The sequence below is a fragment of the Microcebus murinus genome, chromosome 5 (genome assembly GCF_040939455.1).
Source record: "Microcebus murinus isolate Inina chromosome 5, M.murinus_Inina_mat1.0, whole genome shotgun sequence".
NCBI lineage: Eukaryota > Metazoa > Chordata > Mammalia > Primates > Cheirogaleidae > Microcebus > Microcebus murinus.
Genome location: NC_134108.1, coordinates 105,313,129 through 105,338,597, shown reverse-complemented (window position 1 = coordinate 105,338,597; position 25,469 = coordinate 105,313,129). Strand labels below are relative to the sequence as shown.

The following is a 25,469-nucleotide window of genomic DNA, read 5'->3' as shown; positions in this document are numbered from 1 at the left end:
TGTCTGTTTTTCCACATACAGAGTTTTGGTAACACTGTCATTGATTTTCAAGGAGATCCCTGCCTCACAAAACTTTGCTTATTCCTTTTCTTTTACTTAAAATCATACCCAGACTACTCCTCCTAAATAATTCTAGATAATCTCCCAGATTGTTTTGGTGAATCAGTGTGTATTAATTCGATTTTCTTTCTATTTAATTTGAACTCCTCCTGCTCATGTCATCTTCGACATAAATTTCTACCTTTGTACAGCTACAGAAACCGGTTTCCTTGTTTTTCAAAACTTTGGTGTGTTTTCCAAATTTTTTGTATCTTCTTAGGTTGTAGAAGTTTATTCTGAATGTAATATTTTTTTATAACGCTTTAATTATAATCACATATGTGCCCAAGTTTCTAAAACAAACAAACTTAAAAAATAGTAAAAATCTTCAGAACTCCAAAAGTTAAAAATTAATGTAAAAGGCAAAATAATTTTATAGTATGTGAAGAACCCTTCTTTGACTTGAGTTTCTTCTATATAAAATTATTTCTTTTGTCTACTTCTATCATTAAATATAATTACTATAATAAAGACCACAATGGGTTGAACATTTGAATCAAGCATGGCTTCCTTGATTTCAAGGCGAATTGGATGAATCAGAGGAGAGATGGGTTTTTGATTTTGTAAGCCCACCCAGCTGGTATGTGGCAGGGCAGAGGTATGTAGAAAATACCAGCTGAATGAAAATAACAGCACAAATTCATTTCAATCATTTCAACTGCTTATTCCTAGTATTTGTCCAGAACCTTAAAGTTTACAAAGTGTGTTCATATATGCTATTTTATTTGATCTTCAAAAAACTCTGGAAGGGGTAGGGCAGACAGTCTTCTCTCAGTTTTCCAGATGAGGAAACAGAAGTCCGGAGTCAGAATAAAAGATCAGATCACCAGACAGAGATTCAGCGTTCTTTCCATCTCATCTGGGAAACCGTACACAATTCCTGCCTTCCTGCTCATGAAGCACTCTACAGAATCCGTCATTTCATGGGAGTAGACCAGAGTGATAGAAATGTGGTCATTTTTGTGTTCTCCTTTCAGGTACCGCCGAAGAGCGCATGTGACTCCCAAGTCTTATCTCTCATTTATAAATGGCTATAAAAACATTTATGCTGAAAAGGTGAAATATATTAATGAACAAGCTGAACGTATGAATATTGGTAAGAAGAATGGAATCTTATCTTTTTAGGGTTTGTTTGATGGTGATCTCAATATTTTGTTTGGCGGGTGTTGTGTTTGAAAGCAAAATACTAATTTTGTTGTTAGTAGTGGATATTTTTAAGGGATGTCCTTAAGGGTCTTTTGAGCTGTCAAGAAACTCTGAGCAGAAGAAAATCTAAACAGTGCTGGCCCATTTCTCCCAGCTCTGGGTCAACTGTGCTGGGCAGTGAGTCACCATAGTCACTGCATTACTGCTCGCAGGTAGAGAGAAGACAGCTCTTGGAAACTGACTCTAATTTCAGTTTTTGGTTTCATTACGATTTGCCTTGATTCGTATAACTTTGCCATGTTAATTTCTAATAAAGGAAATTTATTTCTAATAAAGGAAATCTAAATTTCTAATAAAGGAAAAGGAAAAACAGAAACAAAAGCAAATAAAAGCAAAAAGATAGTTTACCTGAGCAGTAGTTTGCTGAGTGTCAGGCATAGGTAGCATGTAAGTAGGAAAAGTGTACGTTGGAACAGATTGTATGTCCAAAAAGCATGTGGCCCAAACAGTCCGAAGCACCCAAGTTCTTTCTTTTATTTCCCCTGGGAAAAATGTGGTCACATACCATAACTGAACTCCAGGGTTTGTGGAGTGACAGTGATGATAGCAATACTATGAAAGAAACCTTTTCCTGAGGTTTTTCTCATGACTCACCTTGCAGCTTTTCTAAACGATGTGCTGGAATCAGTAGTGTGCCAAAGCTGACTTGTACTGGCTCGTGAAAGCTAATTGTTACATTTTGAGGAGTTTTATGATCTGTTTGTTAAACATAGTCTTTATTAAAAATTTAAGCCATATATACCTAAAATTGAATAAATTATATGTAAAATATAGGCAATAAATACTCAAAACTCGTAACTTCTCAGTTATTTTTACTCTATTTTACTATTGTTAATATTCTTGAGGTTATATAGTTCTATTCTATCAGTGTGGTGGAAATATATAACGGTGAGCTACTGAGAATCTCCTATTAGCTTGAAATAAGCTATGGTGGAAATGGTGGAAGCGTTTACACTGTGGAAACTGGAAAATATACAAATGGATGCTTCCCTTTCCCCCAGAGACCCAGATGTTAAACATTTACCAACACACCACTATCTAGAACCCAATTGAAATGTGAGAAAGTCATTTAACCAGTTATTTTTCTCAGTAGCACTGAAAGTCACAGAGTCAGTTACGTATATTTTAGCAGTTGTTTTCATTTTTACAGCAAAGAGAGCCACAAAAATGTTAATATCTTTTCAATCTCATTTGCCATCTTAGCTGCAATATGATTTAAAAAAATGATAGCTACAAACTGTTTAAAAAGCCCAAAAGGGCATAACTGTCAAGTAAGCTTTCTGACTAAACTAATCTTATTCGATATGATATTTTGACTTTCCCTTAAATGTAGCTAGATGATATTCTTCAATCAGAGCTATTTTCTTTAACTCCTGCCCCGTTGAAACTCTGAAATATGGTCAGGATTGTTGCTCCTAAGATATGTATATTTTTTAAGTTTTTGTCTATAAATAATTATCTTATATATGTTAGATTACATATACGGCCCCTTATAAGTAGTAAATATTGAATAAGTATGTATGTGTGTATTTCTAAAGGTCTTGATAAGCTCATGGAGGCAAGTGAATCCGTTGCTAAACTCTCTCAAGAGCTTGCAGTAAAGGAGAAGGAGCTGGCAGTAGCTTCTGTAAAAGCAGATGAAGTGAGTTTGCATTTATTTTGTCACTCCTGATGAGAGGAGTACATTTGCATATTAAGGAAGCATTATTTTGAAATGTTACTTAAAAATAAGCAGGGTATAAACCAATACATGATTTCTGGCAAGGTGATGTTCACAAAGACCATTAGATATTTTTGTTTAAGTTATGCCAAGACGTATCTAAACTATTATATCTGCTACTTGGTCTAAGACTATTCTTTCTTCTCTTGCTCTGTCTCTCTGGTTCTCTTTCATCTGCTTATGAAATTTCTATATTTGTTCTTCTCTTTAAGGACCCTATAAACTCTGGGTTTCTAGGATGGCCCAGGCCTCATCTAAAGTTTGTGTCTGGGAGAGAAAAGGATAAGAGAAAGAGTTTGATACAGTTTAAAAAAAAAGAAAAAAAGAAAGAAAAAAGAAACTTCCTCGGTGATAGGGATACAAGTGTGCCACTTTGTCTACAACCCATCAGTTTCAGGCTGCTTGCAGCTGCTATGCACTGCCAGTCAGTTGAGAACAGACACTTAACCCTTGACCCTTACCCAGTTACTGAAATGAGTACGATAACACAGGGGAAGCACTTAAGCATAGTCCAGGTGTATGCTGAGCACTTAATAAACATTGGCTACTTTTATTGTTATTACATGAGGCTTTTATTTTGGCTTCTGACCTTATTCTGTTACACTTACTTGAATTGTTTTAATTTTCTAGAATTCAGAGAGTGGAAATACCCTTTTTCTGAAGCTTAAAGTATATATATATATATATATATATATATATAAAATCTGGAACTGCTCAAAGGGATTGCCTTAATAAACCTTAAAATATGGACAAAACTTGGGGAATAAATTTGCTCATAGTCATGTTTTATATTGAGTAAATGTTCTCTGACTACTCAAACCTGTACATTTTGCTTGAAAGGTTTCTATTTGCTTTCATGTGTTTCCTCAATTTAACAGGTCTTAGCGGAAGTCACAGTAAGTGCTCAGGCTTCAGCCAAAGTTAAAAATGAAGTACAGGAGGTAAAAGACAAAGCCCAAAAAATTGTGGATGAAATTGACACTGAAAAAGTAAAAGCTGAGTCCAAACTTGAGGCCGCTAGACCTGCACTGGAAGAAGCAGAAGCAGCCCTGAATGTGAGCAGTGCATTGCTATCCCTCCCAACACAAGTTCCTTCCAGAAACTTTTCAGTTCTTCTGGATTCTCCTTTGTTTTCCTATCACTCATATGCTTCTATGGTGACAAGTCTTAGTGTAGGATAATTACGTCTTCTCTGCCTTCCTCTGGAGTTTACGAGGACAAGCCTGCTTTTGTTTGCTTGTTTTGTTTTATATGGGAGAATGCCTGCAATTGTTAAATGAATGAATAAATCTATGATAATCATTTCATACATTTTTCACAATGACCAGGACACATTCTCCACCCCCACTCCTTTAAGAGGTTCCACAATAACATGCAAACAGGTGAGATCACTGAATCAAGGAAACCTCAGGATGTTTTACTGATATGGTCTCTCAGTCCTTCTTGCCTTCACTGTCAGGCAATGTCTTAATCAAACCCAGCTCAGGGACAAAAACTTTAAAAAATATTTTCAAGAGCCACATGTTGCAATAACTTCTTTCGTCTCCTAATTCCTTGCCTTTGATAGACAAGGCAGCTCCCAAAATGAAGACTGAAGGTGACGTTTCTGATACTCAGGGCTTTGTCTCTTCTCTTAATATCCACACGTAATATAGACTCTGTGCTTCAAAGGTGCAAGTTACCTAAATGTTACATATTAATGTGTCTTGTTAATGGAGGTCTGGGGTTGTGGGCCGTGGATGGTAGTGATATTTTAAATCATTTAGTTCGGGGCAACAGGGAAAAGAAAAAGGAATAAAAACAAACAGAAATCCCAAAATAACAATAAGATAACCACTATGCAAAAATCTTATAATTCAAACCCTTGAGGAGATAAAGTCAAGAACTGAGGAGAAAATAATGTTTTAAAGTTTTCTACCTTAATTATGTAAAAGAGCTTTTCATATAACTATTAATACTACTCAATAAAAAATGTATTGACTCCTAATCCCAAATGCAGACCATCAAACCAAATGATATTGCTACGGTCAGGAAGCTCGCAAAACCGCCACATCTCATTATGAGAATCATGGATTGTGTCCTGTTACTATTTCAAAAGAAAATTGACCCTGTTACTATGGATCCAGAGAAACCTTGCTGCAAGCCATCATGGGGAGAGTCATTAAAGGTGAGTAAAATCTATCTGTGTCATTCTTATGAGATGCAGCAGGTGTCGCTAGCCCAGTATACTAAATATAGACCAGACAAACCAGTAGACAGTAATTGATCATTGTGTATTGGTGAGTTTATCTCAAACTCCATCACCCAAAATGTAAGTAGGGGTAGATTTTAAAGCTGGATGCCTTCTTTTTATGAAATCTGTCCAGAACCAGTGGCTGGTATTGGCACAGCCTGGGTGGTCTCAATCCAATCCAGTCTTCAAATGGGTCCCTGTGTGGTTCAAGGCATTCAGATGCACTTACAAGACAGGAAACCTACATCGCTTTTCTTCTTCACTCTTTCACTATGGAAACGGAAAGACAATTTGCCATTTACAGATTTAGGTTGACTACTGCCAACAGTCTTTATTTGTATATTTAGAGCAGATCAACTGTTACTTTGAAAAAATTCAATTTAGAAGTGCATACTAACTCAGGGAGAAACTATCTGTTTTGTGCCAGAACTTATCGGGCTGTGGTACTATTTTTCAGTTGATGAGTGCAACAGGATTCCTGTTTAGCCTTCAGCAGTTCCCCAAGGACACTATAAACGAAGAGACTGTGGAGTTACTCCAGCCGTATTTTAACATGGAAGATTATAACTTTGATAGTGCGAAAAAAGTCTGTGGAAATGTGGCTGGTCTGCTGTCTTGGACACTCGCTATGGCCATATTTTATGGCATCAACAGGGAAGTGTTGCCTCTGAAGGTAAAACTTTCCCTCCTTCTCCCAGTAAATCAATGTTTAATAAAATCAATCATCCGTCTTACTGCCATTAAGAGACAAAGAATAATTTAGGCTAGTAAAGGTAGATGTCCCTGTTACCAAATTTTTCTTGTGTCCCTGTGTCCCCTCGAAGTTCCTCATTCTTTTTATATCCATTACACCTTTCCTGGCAATGTGACAAGAAACTGAAACCAAGTTCTGAAACAGGAAGTGAATTTATTGGGAATAACAACAAAGTTATTATAAAAGAAAACTTTCCATTTCTTTAAAGTTCAGAGATTATTATATTCTAACCTAAACTTACAAAACATAGGATCAACACCTAGAAATGTTCTAAATTTCAAAGACAGAGAGAGAACTTTATATGCAATCTAAAAAACAAAATTTAAATGGTTGCTTATGAAAGAAGAGAAATTGGGGTGTTGCAGACTTTTCCACAACCCTAAATGGTAGAAGATAATGGAAAAACATATGTAGAGTTTTGAGGAGGAAATTGCTGTGGTTCAAGAATTCAGTAATGGTGCTCTTCATGAATGAGAGAACAAAAAGACATTCTTAAGGATGCAACTTAAATATTGTGCAGTACATACACACACTCACACCGTACACACACACACACACACACACACACACACCCTTCCTCTGTATCCACCCAGGCTGTCCGTTATGTCTGAGGGAATAGAAGGACATTCTTAAGAGTGCAAGGATTTATAAAATATACCACCCAGATCCACACCACCCCCAGGACCCCACGCCAACCCTCCTGCCGGACCAAGCTAAAAGTGTTTTAAGTGGTTGCTCCAGGGAGTGGAAAATGATGAGTTGATGAGCAGGGGTTACTGTTTTTCACAATAAGCTTCATAGAAATGGTTGCCTCTTTAAACTCTGTGCACAGGTAACTTTGAGAAAAAATACAGAATAAATCTAAAGTGTAAAAGTTTTAACAACAACAACAAAAAAATGATAGGGAAATATAGTAAACGCACTGCACCCAAACAGAAAGATAGCTGGGAAGAAATGTTACTGTAAATGTAGAATTCAAGAAAAAAAGCACATGCCAGCAGAGCTATTTTTTATTGATAAAAATTATTATTTATAGTGAAGAAAATTATAATAATGCTTCATATGATAAATAAAATAATATCAAATTATGTAAAGCAAAATATAATGGTATTATAAGTGGAAATTAACAAAAACATTGTAATTAAAAAAAATTAACAAAAATGTTGTAATTTGAGACTGTGGTGCACACCATCAACCTATGCCAGGTCTGGTAGACACAGCACTTGCACTTCACAGGTGGGTGCATGGGGCGCCACGTTTAGAAGGGATTTAATCGTCTATTCTTGCCCTCTTGAAATTTTTAATAATTTTTTAGCAGGGGCCCCCATATTTTAATTTTGCTCTGTGCCCTACAAATTATGGAGCCAGTCCTGAGTAGGCATAAATTAATAATTGTACAGAAATTTAATGCAATATTATTTTTCAGGTTGAGGAGCTAGGTTGAACTTTCTTCAGTATAAACAAAGAATATGAAATTATTTCTAAAGTCCAAGAAACATTTACAAAAATTTATTCTATTCAGTGCTAAAGCAAGACCTTGATTGAATTTCCAAAAAACGAAAATTCCTGGGGCCTCATTCTCTAATTATAAGTAATAAAAATAGAAAGTTTACATTTTAAAAAAAACAGTCACTTCTATTTAGGAAATAATGAAAGTAAGCTAATTACCAAAGCTTTTGTAATATGCCCAAAATGGTACTTTCTTAGCCCTTAAATGCATCAAAGAAACTAATAAGCATTCCACTTAAATGGTAAAGATTATACTCACTCATAAGCACACATACAACAAAATTTAAGGAAACAGAACAAAGCTAATAAAAATAACATGAAAAATTAGAGGAGAGAAAAGAATTAGAATTAGAATTAACAAGTAAATCTAAGAAGTGGTGCTTTGCCAAAATAAGCTGTAGAGATATATGTCCCTGGAAAATCGAATGAAGAAGAAAATGCACAAAAACAAATGAGAATAGAAAGATAAAGCCACATAATCATAGATGTGTCGATTTAAATAATTAAAAAGAAAGTTTTGCACAGCTATATGTAAATACATTAAAAATGTATTTCATTAAATGAAATGAAAGTTTCCTGTGAAAAAGAACTAAATTCAAATAAATATTGAGAAAGAAAATGAGAACATTATCAAAGAACTTCTACTCCAGAAGACTCTGGGCTTAGATTAATTTTCTTATTAATTATTAATTAACTTTGCTGATTATTTTAAATGTACAAGGAACAAGTATTACCATATCGTAACAGGGGTCCTCAAACTTTTTAAACAGGGGGCCAGTTCACTGTCCCTCAGGCCGTTGGAGGGCCTGACTATAGTTTAAAAAAAACTATGAACAAATTCCTATGCACACTGCACATATCTTATTTTGAAGTAAAAAAACAAATGGGCAAAAACACCTGCATGTGGCCCTCGGGCCGTAGTTTGAGGACGCCTGTTGTAGAACTTAGAAAAATATGAAAAACTACTGTTCCAGTAATTTCACTTCAAAGAGTCATTACCAAAGAAACAATACCAAATGTTTACATATCCAATAGTATCTACTATAGCATTATTTATAATAATTAAAAATGGGAGGAGGGGAAGAAATGTATAAAAATATGAAAAAGGTTAAGTAAATTATGAATTTGTATATATATTCATTTGAATTTTGGAATATCATGCTGCTGTACAACTAATGTTCATGAAAAAATGTTTAAGGACCTGGGAAAATGATTATACAAGTACTACATCAAATGAAAAAAGAAATCAAAATGCCAATTGCCGACTTCTTAAAACAATATTCACAGGTTATCTCTGAGTAAAATCATGGGTAAAGTTTGCTCTCCTTTCTATACATTGCTGCATTTTCCATGGTTTCCACGTTGAACATTAGTAATTATAAGAAAAAAAAAAGTAATGAAATATCCCCAAGACCTTCTGCTTCCCCAGATGAAAACACTGAAGTAGATGACCCACAAAGTACCGTCAAGCACAAAAATTATGTAACATGTGTTGATACTTACCAATTAAAATCGTGAATGTTTTTGGAGCCAGTCCACTACACTCATCACCTTCTCTTCCTTTGCAGGCTAACCTGGCCAAGCAGGAGGGCCGCTTGGCAGTGGCTAATACTGAGCTGGGGAAGGCACAGGCCCTGCTGGATGAGAAGCAAGCTGAGCTGGATAAAGTACAAGCGAAATTTGATGCAGCGATGAATGAGAAAATGGTGAGATGGAATATACAAATTTACCAAATTGATGTACTAAAACTTTTTTTTATCTTTTATTTATTTTTTTTCTATTTTTTTTAAATTAAAAAATTTTTTTTATTTCGGCATATTATGGGGGTACAGATTTTAAGGTTTCAATAAATGCCCTTTCCCTCCCTCCCCCCACAAGTCTGAGTTTCCAGCATGATCATCCCCCAGATGGTGCACATCTCACTCATAATGTGTGTATACACCTGTCCCCCACCCCCCCGCCCAATACCCTATTACTATAGTACCTATGTGTCCACTTAGGTGCTACTCAGTTAATACCAGTTTGCTGGTGAGTATATGTGGTGCTTGTTTTTCCATTCTTGGGAAACTTCACTTAGTAGTATGGGTTCCAGCTCTAACCAGGAAAATATAAGATGTGTTATATCACTGTTGTTTCTTAGAGCTGAATAGTACTCCATGGCATACATATACCACATTTTATTAATCCATTCTTGGATTGATGGGCACTTGGGCTGTTTCCACAGCTTTGCAATTATGAATTGTGCTGCTATAAACATTCGATTGCAGGTGTCTTTTTTGTAGAGTGTCATTGGATCTTTTGGGTAGATGCCCAGTAATGGGATTGCTGGATCAAATGGTAGATTAACTTGTATCGCTTTAAGGTATCTCCATATTGCTTTCCGATGTACTAAAACTTTACACAAGTATGTGTTGTATTTAGAAACTGGGCAAATATCTATAATGAAAAAATTATTCACCAGAATTTGCTTGTTCACCGGCTGTGTCTACCTGTTTTGGATCTTTGGCACTCAAAATTCTTTTTAGTGTTTTTACTAATCAAGTTGTCTGTCAGAGTAAGCTGTGATGTCATCTAAAGAGCATTGATTTTGGAGTTAGAAAACTGGGTTCTAGATCCAGCTCAGGCACTTAGTAGCTGTGCAGTTTGGAGCAATTCACCAGGCTCTATCTGTTAAATGAGGAACTTAATATGATCTCTTGGGATAGGTTACAAGCAATGGTGGCTTAGTGAATGGGTCAACAATCTTCTTGCGGGGCACAGGGGGAAGTTGTTGGGGGCGGGAGGAAGGAGAGGAAGACCCTGATTTGTAATATTTGCTGATATCTGTGGTGCAAATATTTCCACTACTACCAACTTCAAACTATCAATGTAACGTCACGGAGCACAGGTTTGGAAAAAGACGCACAGTGGTAGCACACTATTACATACTACTTCCACTGCACAGATACAGTGGACTTAACCCCAAGAGCATAGATAATATTTAAATGTAAATAATTAGGAAGTGTTGAGTTTTTATTTGCTAGCTTTGCCTTTAATATAATTTGTTTAATTGGAAGTTTATATAATTTTAATTTTTAATAAAGGCTGTATTTAAAGCCAGCTCACCAATATTCTGACAATTTAACAGTTGGCTCTTATGAGCTGGTTCAAGCTGGCTGCGGCACACTACTGTCATCTGGAATTTTTTGTGGAGAAAATATTTTGTAGATGGCAAAGAACTCGGGATTATTATTAAATCCAAGACTTTAAAGTGGTATATTTTATTGATTTGATTCTTTTTTGAAAATAGTTACTGGGAATACTATTTTAATTTATGTGATTTGGATTCTCTCTTACAAAAATTGCTTTTCTTGAAATTTTGTAAGGTGAAATCCCTTTATCACGAATGAAAGATCGGAATTTAATACGTAAAGTTTCACTTACACTGTAATTTTAGACCATATTTATTTGGCAAATTAAGAAATTCCTCCATGTATGTTTATGTGCAAATATAATGGATGTTCAATTAAGCACTTTAAAAAGTTCTTTGAGACATTCTCCCATCATGGATGCAGGATTTGCTTAATGATGCCGACATGTGCCGGAAAAAGATGCAGGCGGCTTCCACACTCATCGATGGACTGAGTGGGGAGAAAGTCCGATGGACCCAGCAAAGCAAAGAGTTCAGAGCTCAGATTAATAGGTATGAATTTTGGTCTTTGTTACAATCACTCTCCCTCCTCATGACATTAGAGAACATAATATCCATTTCCATGGCGAATACTTTTCTCCTTCCTTTCCACATGTCCGTCTCTGGATCCCAGCAGCTAAGAAAGTATTTACAGTTTAAATCATGCACACCAGTAAAACGCTACAGAGAGTGAACAAGATTTTGTGAAAAACATTGTAAACGTGGTTCATACTGAAACTGTACATTTTCGGTATAAGAGTGTTTGTGATATTGTTTGGGTTTGCCAGAACAATCTAGATGCTCTAGTTCTCTACTCTTCACCTCAGTGATTTTAAAAGTGTGTGTGGCTCAATGGTTTGTTTTATCTTGTGTGGGTGTCTGTTGCTGTCTTCAGAAAACTAAAAGGGAGAAGAATGAGAGAGGAATAGGAAAATGGCAAAAAAAAAAAAACAAAACAAAACAAAAAAAACCCTGCTGGGGAGGGAAGAAAAAGTGGTTTAAATAGAAGACCGAAATCGGAACAGGACCATGGTATAGAATGGGAAGAAGATACTTTCCTCAAGGTGCCAAGGCTCTGTCTGGGCCGGTAGGCGTGGGGAGAGAGCACCTTTCCTGCTCCCTGGCCCACCTGCCTGTGGCCACTCTCACTTCCTTTTGGCTTTTGGGGCTCCTTTTAACACGGTCTTTTGCATGCGTGGCCATCTAGTGTTAAGTGTGGGCAAAGGAGGATTTCACCAAGAAACAAGACAAAACCATTAAGTTGTCCTTTCAGACAACTTAATGGAAGCACCTAAAACGTGTGAGTTGGCTCACTTTGGGGAGGGGCTTGTGTGTTTTTTCTTAACAGACTTGTTGGTGATATTCTGCTATGCACAGGATTCCTTTCCTACCTTGGTCCTTTCAACCAGATATTTAGGAACTATTTGCTTAAAGATCAATGGGAGATAGAAATGAAAATACGGAAAATTCCTTTCACTGAAAACCTGAACCTTATTTCAATGTTGGTGGATCCTCCAACTGTAAGTTTACTTTTCCAATATTATTTGAATTTCAGTCTCATTTTATTTCATACCAAGAAGTCAAAGTGCACCTAATTTTCTCTTATTTTCATGTAGTTGAAAAGATCCTTCTGAAAGTGCTTACGAGTTGTTTAAAAATGAATTTTCTTTGTGGTATAAAAGTTCCTTTGCATTTTACGATATCACTCTTCCAAATTCAAATCAACTCCATTGCTGCGAACTAAAAGATCATCCATGAATTATAGGCTTACTCATACTGAGCTCTCCTTATAACTCTCCATTATTTACACCACTGCTGTTAAGTCACTCTCTTTCAAACATTTTAGACAAATGTAGGCATTATCTGAGCTGTAAGTGCTGGTATTAACCTTACTTTTATCATTTACTATGTTTTCTAGTGTCCAAGAGCATAATGCAATAGCGTGTCCTGGTATCACTGAGTAACAGTGTGTCCTCCTACACTAACCTTCCTTGCTGGAAATTTGATGCCACTGTCAATTTCCAGTATATCTTGCTGAGCTCCCGTGGTAATAAATGCTTTCCAGGCAATTTGTATTCATGAGTTGCTTTTCTGATTTGCAAATCTGCTTTCTAGTTGCTGTTTCCTCAGGGAATGCCAGGCTATTAATTTCATGTTATCTGTATTTAAAAGTTAAAATATAATATTTTCCAATTCCAACAACATTGAACTTGCCCTTACAGGGACTAGATTATGTATTGAAGATGCATTGAACACTGGTGAGGCGAAGTGGGCCGGGATATTCTTTATTAATTGTGGCCTTTGGAGGTCTTGGGATCATTTAATGAAGGCTCATTGGGTTTCCAGTGATTTTCTTGACCACGTGGAGGGAGGCTGGCAATCCCTTCTAAATTTGGAGAAATAAATATTCACAAAGTGTCACCGATGAGCTCCTGCCAATATAATATCTCACCTCATCTAATTTCTCTCCAGTGGTGCAAGCACCCATGCCCCATGTGGGCAGAACCAAAGGGCAGGAGGGGAACGTTATCAGGGGCTTTTCCTTGGGACTTACCTTGTTCTCTGACATCTCATTATACTCATTATCTTCACTAACCCCAAATCAGGTTTAATACGCAATCACTTTACATTTTCCCTAAGTCTGAAAGTATAAAGGAATAAAGCTAGTTTGGGGTCATTAAAGAAAGGATTCGTTAGATTATAAATTTGCTTTTTAAAGTGGACACTATTTGGTTCACATTTACAAATTTGCTTTTTTCTAAGTACCAGTTGCATAGTCTTGAGGGAAAAAAGTCATTTCCAAATTGTAAATTATTTTACATTGTGAAACTTTTAATTACTAATGAAAGCATTCCTGGTCTCCTTCGAATGACTGTATCCATTTCCTGTTGTTCAGATTGGTGAGTGGGGGCTGCAGGGACTGCCAGGAGATGATCTCTCAATTCAGAATGGCATCATTGTGACAAAGGCCACCAGGTACCCACTCCTCATAGACCCACAAACTCAAGGCAAGACTTGGATCAAATCAAAGGAAAAAGACAATGATTTGCAGGTATGTAGCATTTGGCGCATGGGATAGTCATCTGAAATCATGAAAAATTTTCAAAATTTCAGTTGAATCTGCCAGTTGTAAAGTTGTCTCTGTGATAAATGTTTGCTAATTTACACTCTTGAATTTTGTAACAGCGATTTTGGGTGACAGCTCTGATTATTTTCTCTCTTTTGTACTCTTTTGATCTTCCTCTTTCTCTCTCTGTCCATTATCCTGGCTTGATTGCTTTTGTCCATGTTGAGTGTGGCTTTTGTTCTGGGCCTTGGGTTTGAGCTTTTAGAAAAGTGGCAAAGATAGAACACTGTGATCCTTCAGTTCAAGGCCATTCATGCTAACTTTGCTCAGGGTCCTGGTACTACTACTACATAGTATACAGAGTCCAGCGTTGAGGCTGGAGTGTAATAAGGTGTTGATCTTAAGGTAGGGATAGACAGGGGTGATTCCAACGTTCCTGACTCCTTTGAGAATCTTGTTACCGTAGATATTTTAATTCAACTACCAATATTCAGCGTTTCCTAGACACTGCTCCCAGTTCCAGGCCTCCTGCCTCCATCTTTTTGCTTATATTATTTCTACTAACCAAAATGTCTTTCTCCACCTTACTGGCCACTCCACTTACATCTCAGATAAAAATCTTAAATACTCTTCAAAGTTTACATCCAACACTACATTAAGACTTTTCTTTGTCCTTGGCTTAATAAAACCTGTCCTGAACCCTGGCAATATCTTGTTTGTACTTGTGTTGTGGACTTAGAGTCTGTCTTGAATTATTGTTCTTTGTATATTTATCTTTTATCTCTACCATACTATAAACTTCTTGTTGGCCAGGTTTATGGTTTTACCCATCATTATCTTGCTCTGTTGCCCAGGCTGGAGTGCCTTGGTACGACCATAGCTCACTGCAAATTCCAACTCCTGGTCTCAAGCAATTCTCCTGGCTCAGCCTCCCGAGTAGCTAGGACCACAGGCACATGCCACCATGCCCCGCTAATTTTTTTATTTTTTGTAGGGACAAGGTCTTGCTATGATGTCCAGGTCAGTCTGGAACTCCTGGCATCAAGAGATCCTCCCATCTCAGCCTCTCAAAGTGCTGGGATTAGAGGTGTGAGCCACCACATCTGGCCCATCTTTACGTTTTCTGCACAGCTCTTTAAGAGTAGCAATTCTGATATTTATAGAATCTGAGTGAATTAATCAAATTGTATCATGATTACAGGAAAAAAAAACCCAGGAAAATTATGTGGTTATCTTAATAAATACAGAAAAAAACCACTTGGTAAAATTACTTTCAGCAAACTAAGAACAGGAGGGATCCTCCTTTATTAGATAAAGAGTTTTAACAAAAAGCCTACAACGTGCATTATATTTCATGGTGAAATAGTGAAAGATTTCTTCCTGAGACCAGGGCTTCTCAGGCAGGTGGCCATGGCCTAGTGGTCAGGAGCATACCTAACATACCCCCTCCATAGATACTCCAGACACAATACATCAGTAGGTGTTTGCTAAGAAAACCTAGAGAATTCCTGGAATGGACCAGAGAGTGTAAATGGAGGGGAAGAATTAAGGGAAATGGTCTCAAATTCCACAAATCTTCTTAGGAGCCAAACTCTCAAAAGGAGCGCACAAAGGTGGTATACCAGGATGCCTCTGTCCCTGAAAAGCACTTCCTAGATCCAGCTGGACTGTAACTTGTCCCTGGCTCCAGCCCCTAGACTCCCCTGGATGTTGTTTTCCCTGCTCTTCTTATTCTTGTTATCTTGCTTGGACATCCTTAGCTCAGGGCATGCACCTCTATCACTTGGCTGTGAATGCCACTATTTTTCCCGATCATGGCGTTGTCTTTTCATTTCAACATTAAATTCATTGATAGGCTTCAGTAATCTCCTTCCTGATACAACCCAGTCCCAGGAACCTTTTTGTGGAAGTAAGAAAAATATGCCTGAGACACTTCCTTGGTTTGGAAACCATTGGCTGCTGGGATGTAAACAGATTGAATGGTAGTCTCCTTACTCAGAAAACATTATTTCCTGAGCACATGGATAGGCACACGTGCAAACACACATAAAAGAAAAACAATAGTTTTATATGTCTACAGCTGTGCTTGCCCTTGGCAGCTTTGCCAAGGCCACCTTCAGTGCCATCTCCAGGACCTATGGCTCTGACTTCTGGAAAGAGAATGTATTTACCCGGTCTCCCTATCAGGAATTCACTGACTGCCTTGTAAACACTTAACACCAGAGTGTCTGTGCAGATGGACCAGGCTCTGGTGGTGGATACCACATAGTGTTTCTATACAAGAAAAAAACCAAGTGAATTAAACCTGAATTTATGAGTCTGAGATATTATTTCAAGTTTAAAAAAAGATATTGAAGGTGGTTATAAAGGTAATCTTAAATAAACTGACAGTTGAAAAATTATGTCTTTAGTTGGGAAGGAAATCACAGAAACAGAGTTTGCCCCTTGGGAAACAGAGCAGGACTTGAGCAAATTTACTCTTATTGGGGTCTTATTTCATCTTGTTTAATAAGCTAGTGAAAGCCCTTTGTTTAGATCCATTTACCTTATCAACTCATAGTAAGGTGTTTACAGCACAACATTTGTATAAGGAAAACTATCCATCCAGGGAAACTTTCTTCCTGTGCATTTTAAATTTTAAATTTTTCTTTTTTAATCAAGAAAGGACAAAAGTAGACTTATTTAATTTTTCAATTCCACACATCTTTTCTTCATAGAAAAAAAAATTGTAGATATATTTCATTTCACTCCCCTAATCATCTGTTGTCCTAGTGGGTCTTCCTTGTTTGTGTCTTATGGTCTGCAGGTACAATAACATAAAGGAAATAGTTGCATTCAGAGACTGGAATATACTTGTTTTTTAAGTAATGTAAGGATATCTGTATAAAATCTTTCTATATCCTTACAGTCTATTAGGTTGACTATGTGAACAGTATTATATCCTTGCCTGTGCCACTAGGAGACAGAATACATGAATGGACCCTTGGTTTGACTCAAAATATCATTTCCGACATCCTCTGTTTTTTTTATAAATCACTTATTCGTCTTGTAGGGTCCTGAGAAGGTAAAGGAATATCCAAATATGCAAGTTACTTTGTTTTCTCTGAGTAATTAGAGCTATGCAAGTTTAAAAGGATTAATCCTTGACTATTTCTCTTCCATCTGTCAGGAGCGAAGCTCTGCAGTTCCATCTAAGTAAGGCCACTGGATTCTCCTCTTTTAACCAGAGAGACCCCATTACACATTCAGGGCTTGAAGAAAGTCATGACTCACCAAGTTCTGAAAATTAATTTATGTTTGTCACTTTTATTTTTATAAGTAAGGCTTCCTATATTGCCCTTAAAATTTTTAGTCACCTGTCTGACAGATCTCTGGGTTTCACTTAGGAACGGGAACATTCAGGGTGACATTTATAGATTAATGAACTCTTTCTTTTCAGGTGACATCTCTGAACCATAAATATTTCCGCACACACTTGGAGGACAGCCTTTCCTTAGGCCGGCCCCTTCTCATTGAGGACATTCGTGAAGAGCTGGATCCAGCCTTGGATAATGTATTAGAAAAGAATTTCATGAAGTCAGGTACCACATTCAAGGTGAGCTTTGTAAAAAAAAAAAAAAAAGAAGGAAACAAAAGAACAATGGTGACATCTACTTATCTTTTTGAGCATAGCAGCAAAGGCAGTTTCCTTCAGGTGGTAGTATTTGGTACACTGGAGAAAAGATTATTTCCAAACTGATATTCAGTATTTCCTTTTGTTTTTTATAGTGTATAAAAAATATAGGAGAGAACAGTATCTTGGTAATAGTAGTCATTTAGCTGAAACTAAGTAACATATTATGAAAACACATTGGTCTTAATAACAATATGTTAGTTTAACACAAAAAAATTGTATATTTTAGCAACTCTGAGAAAATTGATTTTGCAGGCATATATGTATACATTTTTATAAGAAAATCTGGATTTCCTCACTGGAGAAAATGGCATTTTAATAAAGTCTAGAGGCATTGATTTTTTTATATTTCTCTCTTTATTAACTTTCAGTCTAAACTCATTGACTTTGCTGGAAGCTATGGAATACTGCTCCCAATTGTTGGTGATAGCATGAATTGTTTTCAATATGTATTGAAATGAATTGTTTTCAAAATGTTTCTTTTTTAATTGGTGTCATTCTCTACCTTCAGGCTTCTTTGGTTTTATTTCTGATTGCATTTTTTCACTTTGAACAACTTAATTTCATGAATATCAGTAAATAAGTAAAGAATGAAAATTTTCCCATTAAACAGAGACAGATTTATTTAGAAAAATATTCTTCATAATGTGAACTCTTTTATATGTCATATTTTTAAAATTCATTCAGCAAAAGTTTATGGAGCATCCACACTATGCTTAAGCCTGTACAAGTTTATGGGGGGGAAAATGAATATAACTCAGTCAATGTTCTGAAGAGTTAGCACTATTCTCCTATGATATTAGAAAGTACGATTTCTCTTTCTCAGTCAAGGAAGCTAAGAATACAATTTTGGTGATTTGTTTGGGTGTTATGGACTCATCCATGATTTTGAACTGAATTTTAAAAATATTTAATTGGACAAGTAAAAATGGTATATATTTAAAGTGTACAACGTGATGATTTGGTATACGTAAACATGGTATAATGATGACCACAATCAGATTAAGTAGCACATCTATCACCACTAATGCTGTACCTTGGGTACCCAGAGCTTGTTCATCTTATAACTGAAAGTTTGTGAACTTTGACTAACATCTCCCCAGCTCCCCTACCCTGTAAGGCCTGGTAACCACTGTTCTATTCTCTACTTCTGAGTTTGACTTTTTAGGTTCTGCATATAAGTAAGATTATACAGTATTGTCTGTGTCTGGCTTATTTTATATGCTATATTTAATATACCAAAGGAGGCTATAGAATCTCCATTCCCGAAGGTCTTTTGAAAAAATCCTAGATTCTTACCTGTAATACGAAGGCATAATGCCTGAGAATGTGGTAGTGGCCTTACTATTTTCAGTCACATGCAGGATTCAGATTAAAGATTTAATTCATTTAAAATTCTATGATTGCCACCTAATTTTTAGATAGCAAAAAACAGTTATTTTTCCATATACTGCAAATAGTGGTATTTAAGGTAAATGTTACCTTTCTGGAAAAATAGTTGGTATTTTTTCCTTGAAAATTACATTAACTTTTTCTGTTGTCAAATATGCTTTGATTTGACTGTAAAGTGCTAAAATAAATAAAACTTCCTATAAACACAGCAAATGTCCATAGGACACATTAGGAAACAATTTCCTAAACTGGGGAAAAAAAAGAGCAGCCTCAGTACTACAATTGATGAGTGATAAGTACTTACTAAGGTTTTAAAGTCAAATCTTAGATGTGTCTGAGTTTTCCTTTATGCACCATTTGTTCTGGATAAATTTTTCATTTGATTTGCTTGATATCATGGCTAAAAACATCTTCAGTCAGGACCACAATTCTGAATTATTCTAAATTGAATGGGCTTTATTATTTGAGATAATTAAAATTTTACAACGTTCCTTCCCAGTTCATTCAAGTTTCATAGCCAGTGGCATTGGGTAAATTCTTTCCTAAACGGAACACGAATTCCTTGCCCTGTCCTTTAAGCTGTTTTTAATTTTATATTTGAATTTACGTAGGTGAAAGTTGGTGATAAGGAATGTGATGTCATGGATACATTTAAACTTTATATTACTACGAAGTTACCAAATCCTGCCTTTACCCCTGAGATTAATGCCAAAACATCAGTCATTGATTTTACTGTTACCATGAAAGGACTTGAGAATCAATTACTTAGGAGAGTAATTCTGACAGAGAAACAGGTAACCATTCTCTTGAGGTAAAGAACTTCTACTTATAATAAATTATAATAAATGTTTTAAAATGTATTGGGAAATGGCTAAATAGATGGAAAAGAAAAAATTAAACGAATCGTATTGCCCATGTTAACATAAATATTTCTTTTGCAGTCTCGATTCCTGTCTAGAAGTCATGTAACTCACCTCTCCTCTAATCCTAAACACACACACACACACACACACACACACACACACACGCAGGCACGCACACGTGCGTGCACGTGCACACACACACACACACAAACGCACATGCCAAAATGTGCGTTTCTTCCTACTTCTGTCCTTAAACCTTTGGGTATATTGACTCTCATATCTATGGTCCTATAGATGTCTTGAGAACACATGGAAATTCAATGAAACAATGATTCATTTCAGAGAAAAAGAGGAAAAGAAATTTCAGAGAAAAAGAAATTGCTCTGAGTAGCTATTGTTATCCACTGTAGTAGTTTCAACTACTACAATCTAATAATCTGATGATATAGGGAGCCATACTTTTAATTAAATGAAATTTGCACTAAAGCAGGGAAATTAATTAAGTATTTAACTGCGGGTTCTATTAAAACCAAGTACAATTTAGGATTGGAAGATTTTGAGAGACTGGTACAAGATTAAACTAATTTTTAAGATAAAGCTCAGAAAACATTAAATTTTATGCATAAAATAGAATTGCATAAAAATGTAATTTTATATATTTGCATATATAAAGTTCATTTGCATAAAATATGAGAAAGTTATTATTTGCTTAAATATAATTAGTTTTAGTGTTAAAGATTCAAGGAAGAGGCAAGGTTAGAAATAATAAGAGCAGGGAGGCATAAGTGGGAGAGTGAGGAAAGGAATGGAAAGGAAACAGCCCGAGGAGGAAAGGGAGGAGATGTAAGTTGAGGGGCACACAGAGGAAAGACATCCAAAAAGGGAGAGAGAAATGATATGGACACCAGAGAAACAGATTCAGTAAAATGGTAAGTAAAGTCCTACCTGGGTAATACAGACAGTTTGCCTTAGGGAACGTTTGAGAGCCGGCCGTTCTGGTGGAGTGAGAGGGGCACAGCCCCAGCTTTGCCTCTCTTAGTTGCTTTATGTTAGTTTCCAATAAACCTGGGACTTACTCAGTCCAGGAAGGCAGTCAGTCTATCCCTCTTCCACTGCCAGGCAGAGAGGGCCTGGCCCCGCCGTTCACTGGTTCCATTGCCTCTCAGGAGCGCATGGTGACAACTGTTGAAATGAATCCCTTGTGGCCTAACTGGTGCTGTCGGTCTATTTTGAGATGATTCCTCACTGGTCCAGGTCCCCCATGCAGGATAAGGCAGGCCACTCCACTGGCTAAAGGTCCCCAGAGCACCCCACACACCCCCTCTTATTAGGCCTTAGCTTCCTCTTCAAGAGATATGCTAAGACGCTCATACAAACCTTGCCAGAGAAAACAAAATGCACACTTAATATGCAGGAGGGCACCCTGAACGTTATATTTACCCCTCCTCCCAATCTTGCTATTGCACCCCCATTTTTGCAGATGAACAAATGGAGACCCCCGAGAGAGTAAAGGCCTCAACCTATGACAGCACATGGTCTTTCCACCCTGCCAAGCTTTATAGGTCATGCTGTGAAGTTTAGCTAGTGTCCACTGTGCCATGGTGCATGTTTTTCCATATCATACTGAAAAGGAAGCCAACGTAATTCCGTTTTGTCCATGCATTCCTATACTGCCACCCAGAGGCGATCATTTTAATGAAAATGATCCACTAGGCATTCCTGCGCAAATACAGCCATGCTCTTTGCTGATCCATCAAATCCTGCACACCCTTAGCACAGTGGCAGTGACACTAGTCTTGGAAGCTGGAGGACAATGGAATGAGGCTTGTCTCTGCCAGTAAGTAACTAGCTGTGTGTGTCACATTGGTATGTTATTTGGAATTCATATTTCTGGGTCCTCAGCTTTCCTAGATGTAAAATAAAGGACTTGAAGTAAATTCAACGTATTTCAATTTGATGAATATTTATTGGGTTGAGTCACTTCTATTTAGCATCTCCAGATAAGTGCTGTCAAGAATACAAAAACGAATAGGACAAGTTCCTGCCCTCTAGATGCACAAACTCTAGTTGGAGGGGAGTAATCTACAGGCAGATTTTGATGCAAGCTCTAGTAGATGTACAGATAAATGCCTTGTGGTGGCTTTTGATTGCCTAGTTGGCTTAGGAAGACTTCGTGAAAGTGGTGAAATTTCTGAGGCAGTTTTTCAAGAAGCTTTCTCAAATAAGTAGTTTTAAAATGCCCTCTTTTAACATAATTCTAAGTGTAACACATGATTCTGTATAGGATCAGAAAAAAAAACTGGCATAAATTTAGACTTAATTTTAGTAAGGGTATTCTATCAGTGTTAAATTTTCTGAGCTAGAATATTGGGCTGTAGTTATGTAAGAAAATGTCCTGATTCTTAGGAGATTTGCTTATGTGTTCAGGGTTAAAAGGTCACGACCTCTGCAAGTGGTTCATCAATCATAATAAGGACAATACTAAGTATTGTACAGAGAGTTAGTGATAAAACAAAAAATTAGTGAATCTACGGGAAGTTTATATGAGAATTCATTGTAGTAGTCTTGCAACTTTTCTGAAAGTTTGAAATTTTTTCAAAATATAGTTTTAAAAATGCATCATTTTATGTAGGAAAAAAAACACCTTCCAAACATCCAATTTGGCCTCTCTAGTAGAAGGAGATACAAGTCCAGTGGAAAATGGATTTGTATTGGGAACTGGCTGTGCCTAGGAACACCAGGTACCTACCTGATGTTCCCATAGGCAGGTCCCAAGTGAAGAGCTCACGTTTGGCCTGGCCATCTCCTTGGTTTCTTGGTATAATGTCTCTTTGTTCTACTGATTCTGACTGCAAATAAAGTTAGCGTTTCTCACAGAGACAGTGTGGAAACAGGCAAAGAGAATGGGACATTCCGTTAATAAATTTAAAGAGAGCTGGGGGAAATTGAGCAAAATTATTTTAGCAGAGCTGTCTCGTGCATGACAGTATAAGTGCTATGGAACTTTAATGCTAGTGGGCATAATTTTTAAAAATTATCCAGAGAAACAAAAATACAGATAGACAAATTTGACTAATGATAGTAATTTCTTCTGTCATTCAAAGGCACTTTGGCTTAAACCCCTTAAATTGATAATAAACAGTAGTAAGTTGGATTTGCCATAATAACTGGTAATTACAAGTCTGGCTTTTTTTTTTAATAATAGGAGTTAGAATCTGAGCGAGTCAAACTTTTGGAGGATGTTACTTTTAATAAGCGGAAGATGAAAGAACTTGAAGATAATCTGCTCTTTAAATTAAGTGCTACGAAAGGTATTGTGTTATTAAGAAGTAATAAAATAATGGATTCTGAAGAAGGATTCCTTTTTATGCCCTTTTCAATGCCCTCATGACTACAGAGGATGGGAAATAGTTGAGTTATTGATGCAAAAACAAGCCAGGCAATTTCCATCTTGACAATAAAGAGGGACTGCAGAGAATCTGATTTTTGAATTAGCAAAGAGACAGCATCTGAGAATAACACAATTTTCTTGATGTAATTGCTCTCTTTTGAGAAAAATAAGGGCTCCCAGTAGAGCTAGGTAACTCATTATAAGCTAATTTGCTTGCCCAAAGGAAACTAATGTGCTCTATCTATTTTCTTTTTAGATTGACTGTTTCATTTGGTGTTGAAATGCAGCCGTCGCCATGGGTTATGACATGTGTAATCCGTGTCAGAGGAGCTTGGGTACCAAAGGCCCAGCTTACTCTCTGCATGGCTCGTTCTCCCCTAGGCAGCCAAATCCTCATACCACATCCCAGTTTGAGGACATACTCTCTCTGCAATATATAAAAAGAAAATTTTATCCAAAGAAAATAAAATCAACAAACATTATGTTTTTCTGTTGTAGGAAAATCACAGCAACCTAAATTTCACCATTTATTAGCAGTCTAATAATGAATACTTCCCAATAGCACTTTAATCTCTGGGTTAAGAAAAAGTCTTAACCTTGCAGAAGTACTATACCTTTAATGTGAGCTCAGTGAAAAGTCCTTTAATGTGCCTCAATGCCACTGTTTCTGCTGGTGACGATGTCTCTTGGTGCAGTGACTTCTCCAAGTCATTTGGGATAGCTCTGTGCATTCTAAATATAGCAAGGAGAGTTGATATATAGCAAGGCTGTTCTCCTGGCCTGGCCAAGTGTGCTGGATCAAGACCTCTTTCCTGTGAGGTTAATCACAAGTCGGACTTCCACATTAGATATAACGTGCCTGCCAGAGTGACTCAGCATGTCCTGCAGCCCTTACCTGCCATCCAGAGCTCTAGGATAAGCCAGGGTGCTGCTCTTTGCAGATATAGTGACTGCTAACTCAGTACTTCCAAAGTGTCTCTCTGTATCTTAAAGTTGAAGTTATTATCATAAATGTGCTATTTCTATTAAAAAAAATAAAAAGGGGGAAAAACTAAACATAAAATTAGGTTTTCTCTTCCTGGTGAGACACTTGCACTGTATCCCAATTTACTCTTGTAAAAGACAAAAAGAGATTTAGGTTTTCCATGGCATCATTGTGCTACTAAAGCAGTGGGAGGAGAGAGTGCACCATTCATCTGCCAGCTGGTCAGCCCGTGTGTGCAGTGTTTGGATCAGCCCACACCCTGAGACAAGTGGGATGGATAAACTGGTGACACTTTGAAGAGAGCCACCAAGATAATAAGGGGTATAAAAGCATGTCACATAGGGAACAGCTAAAACCACTGGAGACATGATCCATCATTGTCTCTAGACGTTTGGAGATCCATCAAATGGGTCTTTTTGCCTTTTGTAGATTTTCAGGCAGAGTGGGAGATGGTTGATAGGCAGGAATGTTTAGAGGGATTTAGGCATTGGGTGATACTTGGACTGGAAGCCATTCCGTGTCTTAAGAATCTATTCTTCTAGTACTCTTCCTATAGACTTTGGAGAAGTCAAGTCGGAAATTAACAGGATTATGTCAAAAGTGATGCATCTTGCTTTACGACTTTTCCTTCCTATGTACTACAGCTGTCCTGTTTTGGTGTTTAGGTTCACTGGTGGATGACGAGTCTCTCATTGGTGTCCTGCGAACCACCAAGCAGACAGCAGCTGAAGTAAGTGAAAAGCTGCACGTAGCTGCAGAAACCGAGATCAAGATTAACAGTGCTCAGGAGGAGTTCCGGCCCGCTGCCACCCGTGGCAGCATCCTCTACTTCCTCATCACAGAGATGAGCATGGTCAACATCATGTACCAGACCTCGCTGGCCCAGTTCTTGAAGTTATTTGACCAGTCCATGGCCAGGTGAGTCCTCATGATCTTCGCCCCGGAGCAGTGAAATGCAAAGGTTTTGTTTGTATTTCTACTCTTTTAGAAATTTGGTTTTTACTTCTTTGATTTTTAAAATGCACTGCAGATCTGAAAAGTCTCCACTACCTCAAAAGAGAATTACGAATATTATTGAGTTTCTGACATACGAAGTTTTCACATACTCGGTCAGAGGACTGTACGAAAACCACAAATTCCTCTTTGCGCTCCTCATGACCTTAAAGATTGATCTTCAGAGAGGAACAGTCAAGCACAAAGAGTTTCAGGCTCTCATTAAAGGTAAAGTGTAGAATACGGATGTGCTGTGCAGAGCATGTTGCTTTTGCATTCTCTTTGAGGCCCTGCAAACTCATTTCTATGATACAGTAGGGAAACTGTGTTCTAATGAAATTGCACTTTGTCTTTTAATACTTTTTAAAAAATTTTCCATTCACTTTGCTCTGGTTATTTAAGATTCAGTGAACTT

At 37.1% G+C, this 25,469-nt stretch overlaps 1 protein-coding gene across 1 annotated transcript in view; it reads left to right on the top strand.

Moving 5' to 3' along the window:
* The window catches only part of DNAH8 (dynein axonemal heavy chain 8), a 285,679-nt gene that overhangs the window by 182,336 nt on the left and 77,874 nt on the right, over nt 1–25,469 (top strand). The window contains exons 65-78 of the mRNA XM_076003387.1: nt 1,077–1,195; nt 2,844–2,947; nt 3,904–4,080; nt 5,025–5,192; nt 5,716–5,931; nt 9,090–9,227; nt 11,076–11,203; nt 12,039–12,210; nt 13,587–13,742; nt 17,197–17,352; nt 19,434–19,616; nt 22,891–22,996; nt 24,727–24,979; nt 25,092–25,282. Coding sequence (XP_075859502.1) covers nt 1,077–1,195; nt 2,844–2,947; nt 3,904–4,080; nt 5,025–5,192; nt 5,716–5,931; nt 9,090–9,227; nt 11,076–11,203; nt 12,039–12,210; nt 13,587–13,742; nt 17,197–17,352; nt 19,434–19,616; nt 22,891–22,996; nt 24,727–24,979; nt 25,092–25,282 — 2,267 coding nt within the window. The remainder of the gene's footprint in view (nt 1–1,076; nt 1,196–2,843; nt 2,948–3,903; nt 4,081–5,024; nt 5,193–5,715; nt 5,932–9,089; nt 9,228–11,075; nt 11,204–12,038; nt 12,211–13,586; nt 13,743–17,196; nt 17,353–19,433; nt 19,617–22,890; nt 22,997–24,726; nt 24,980–25,091; nt 25,283–25,469) is intronic.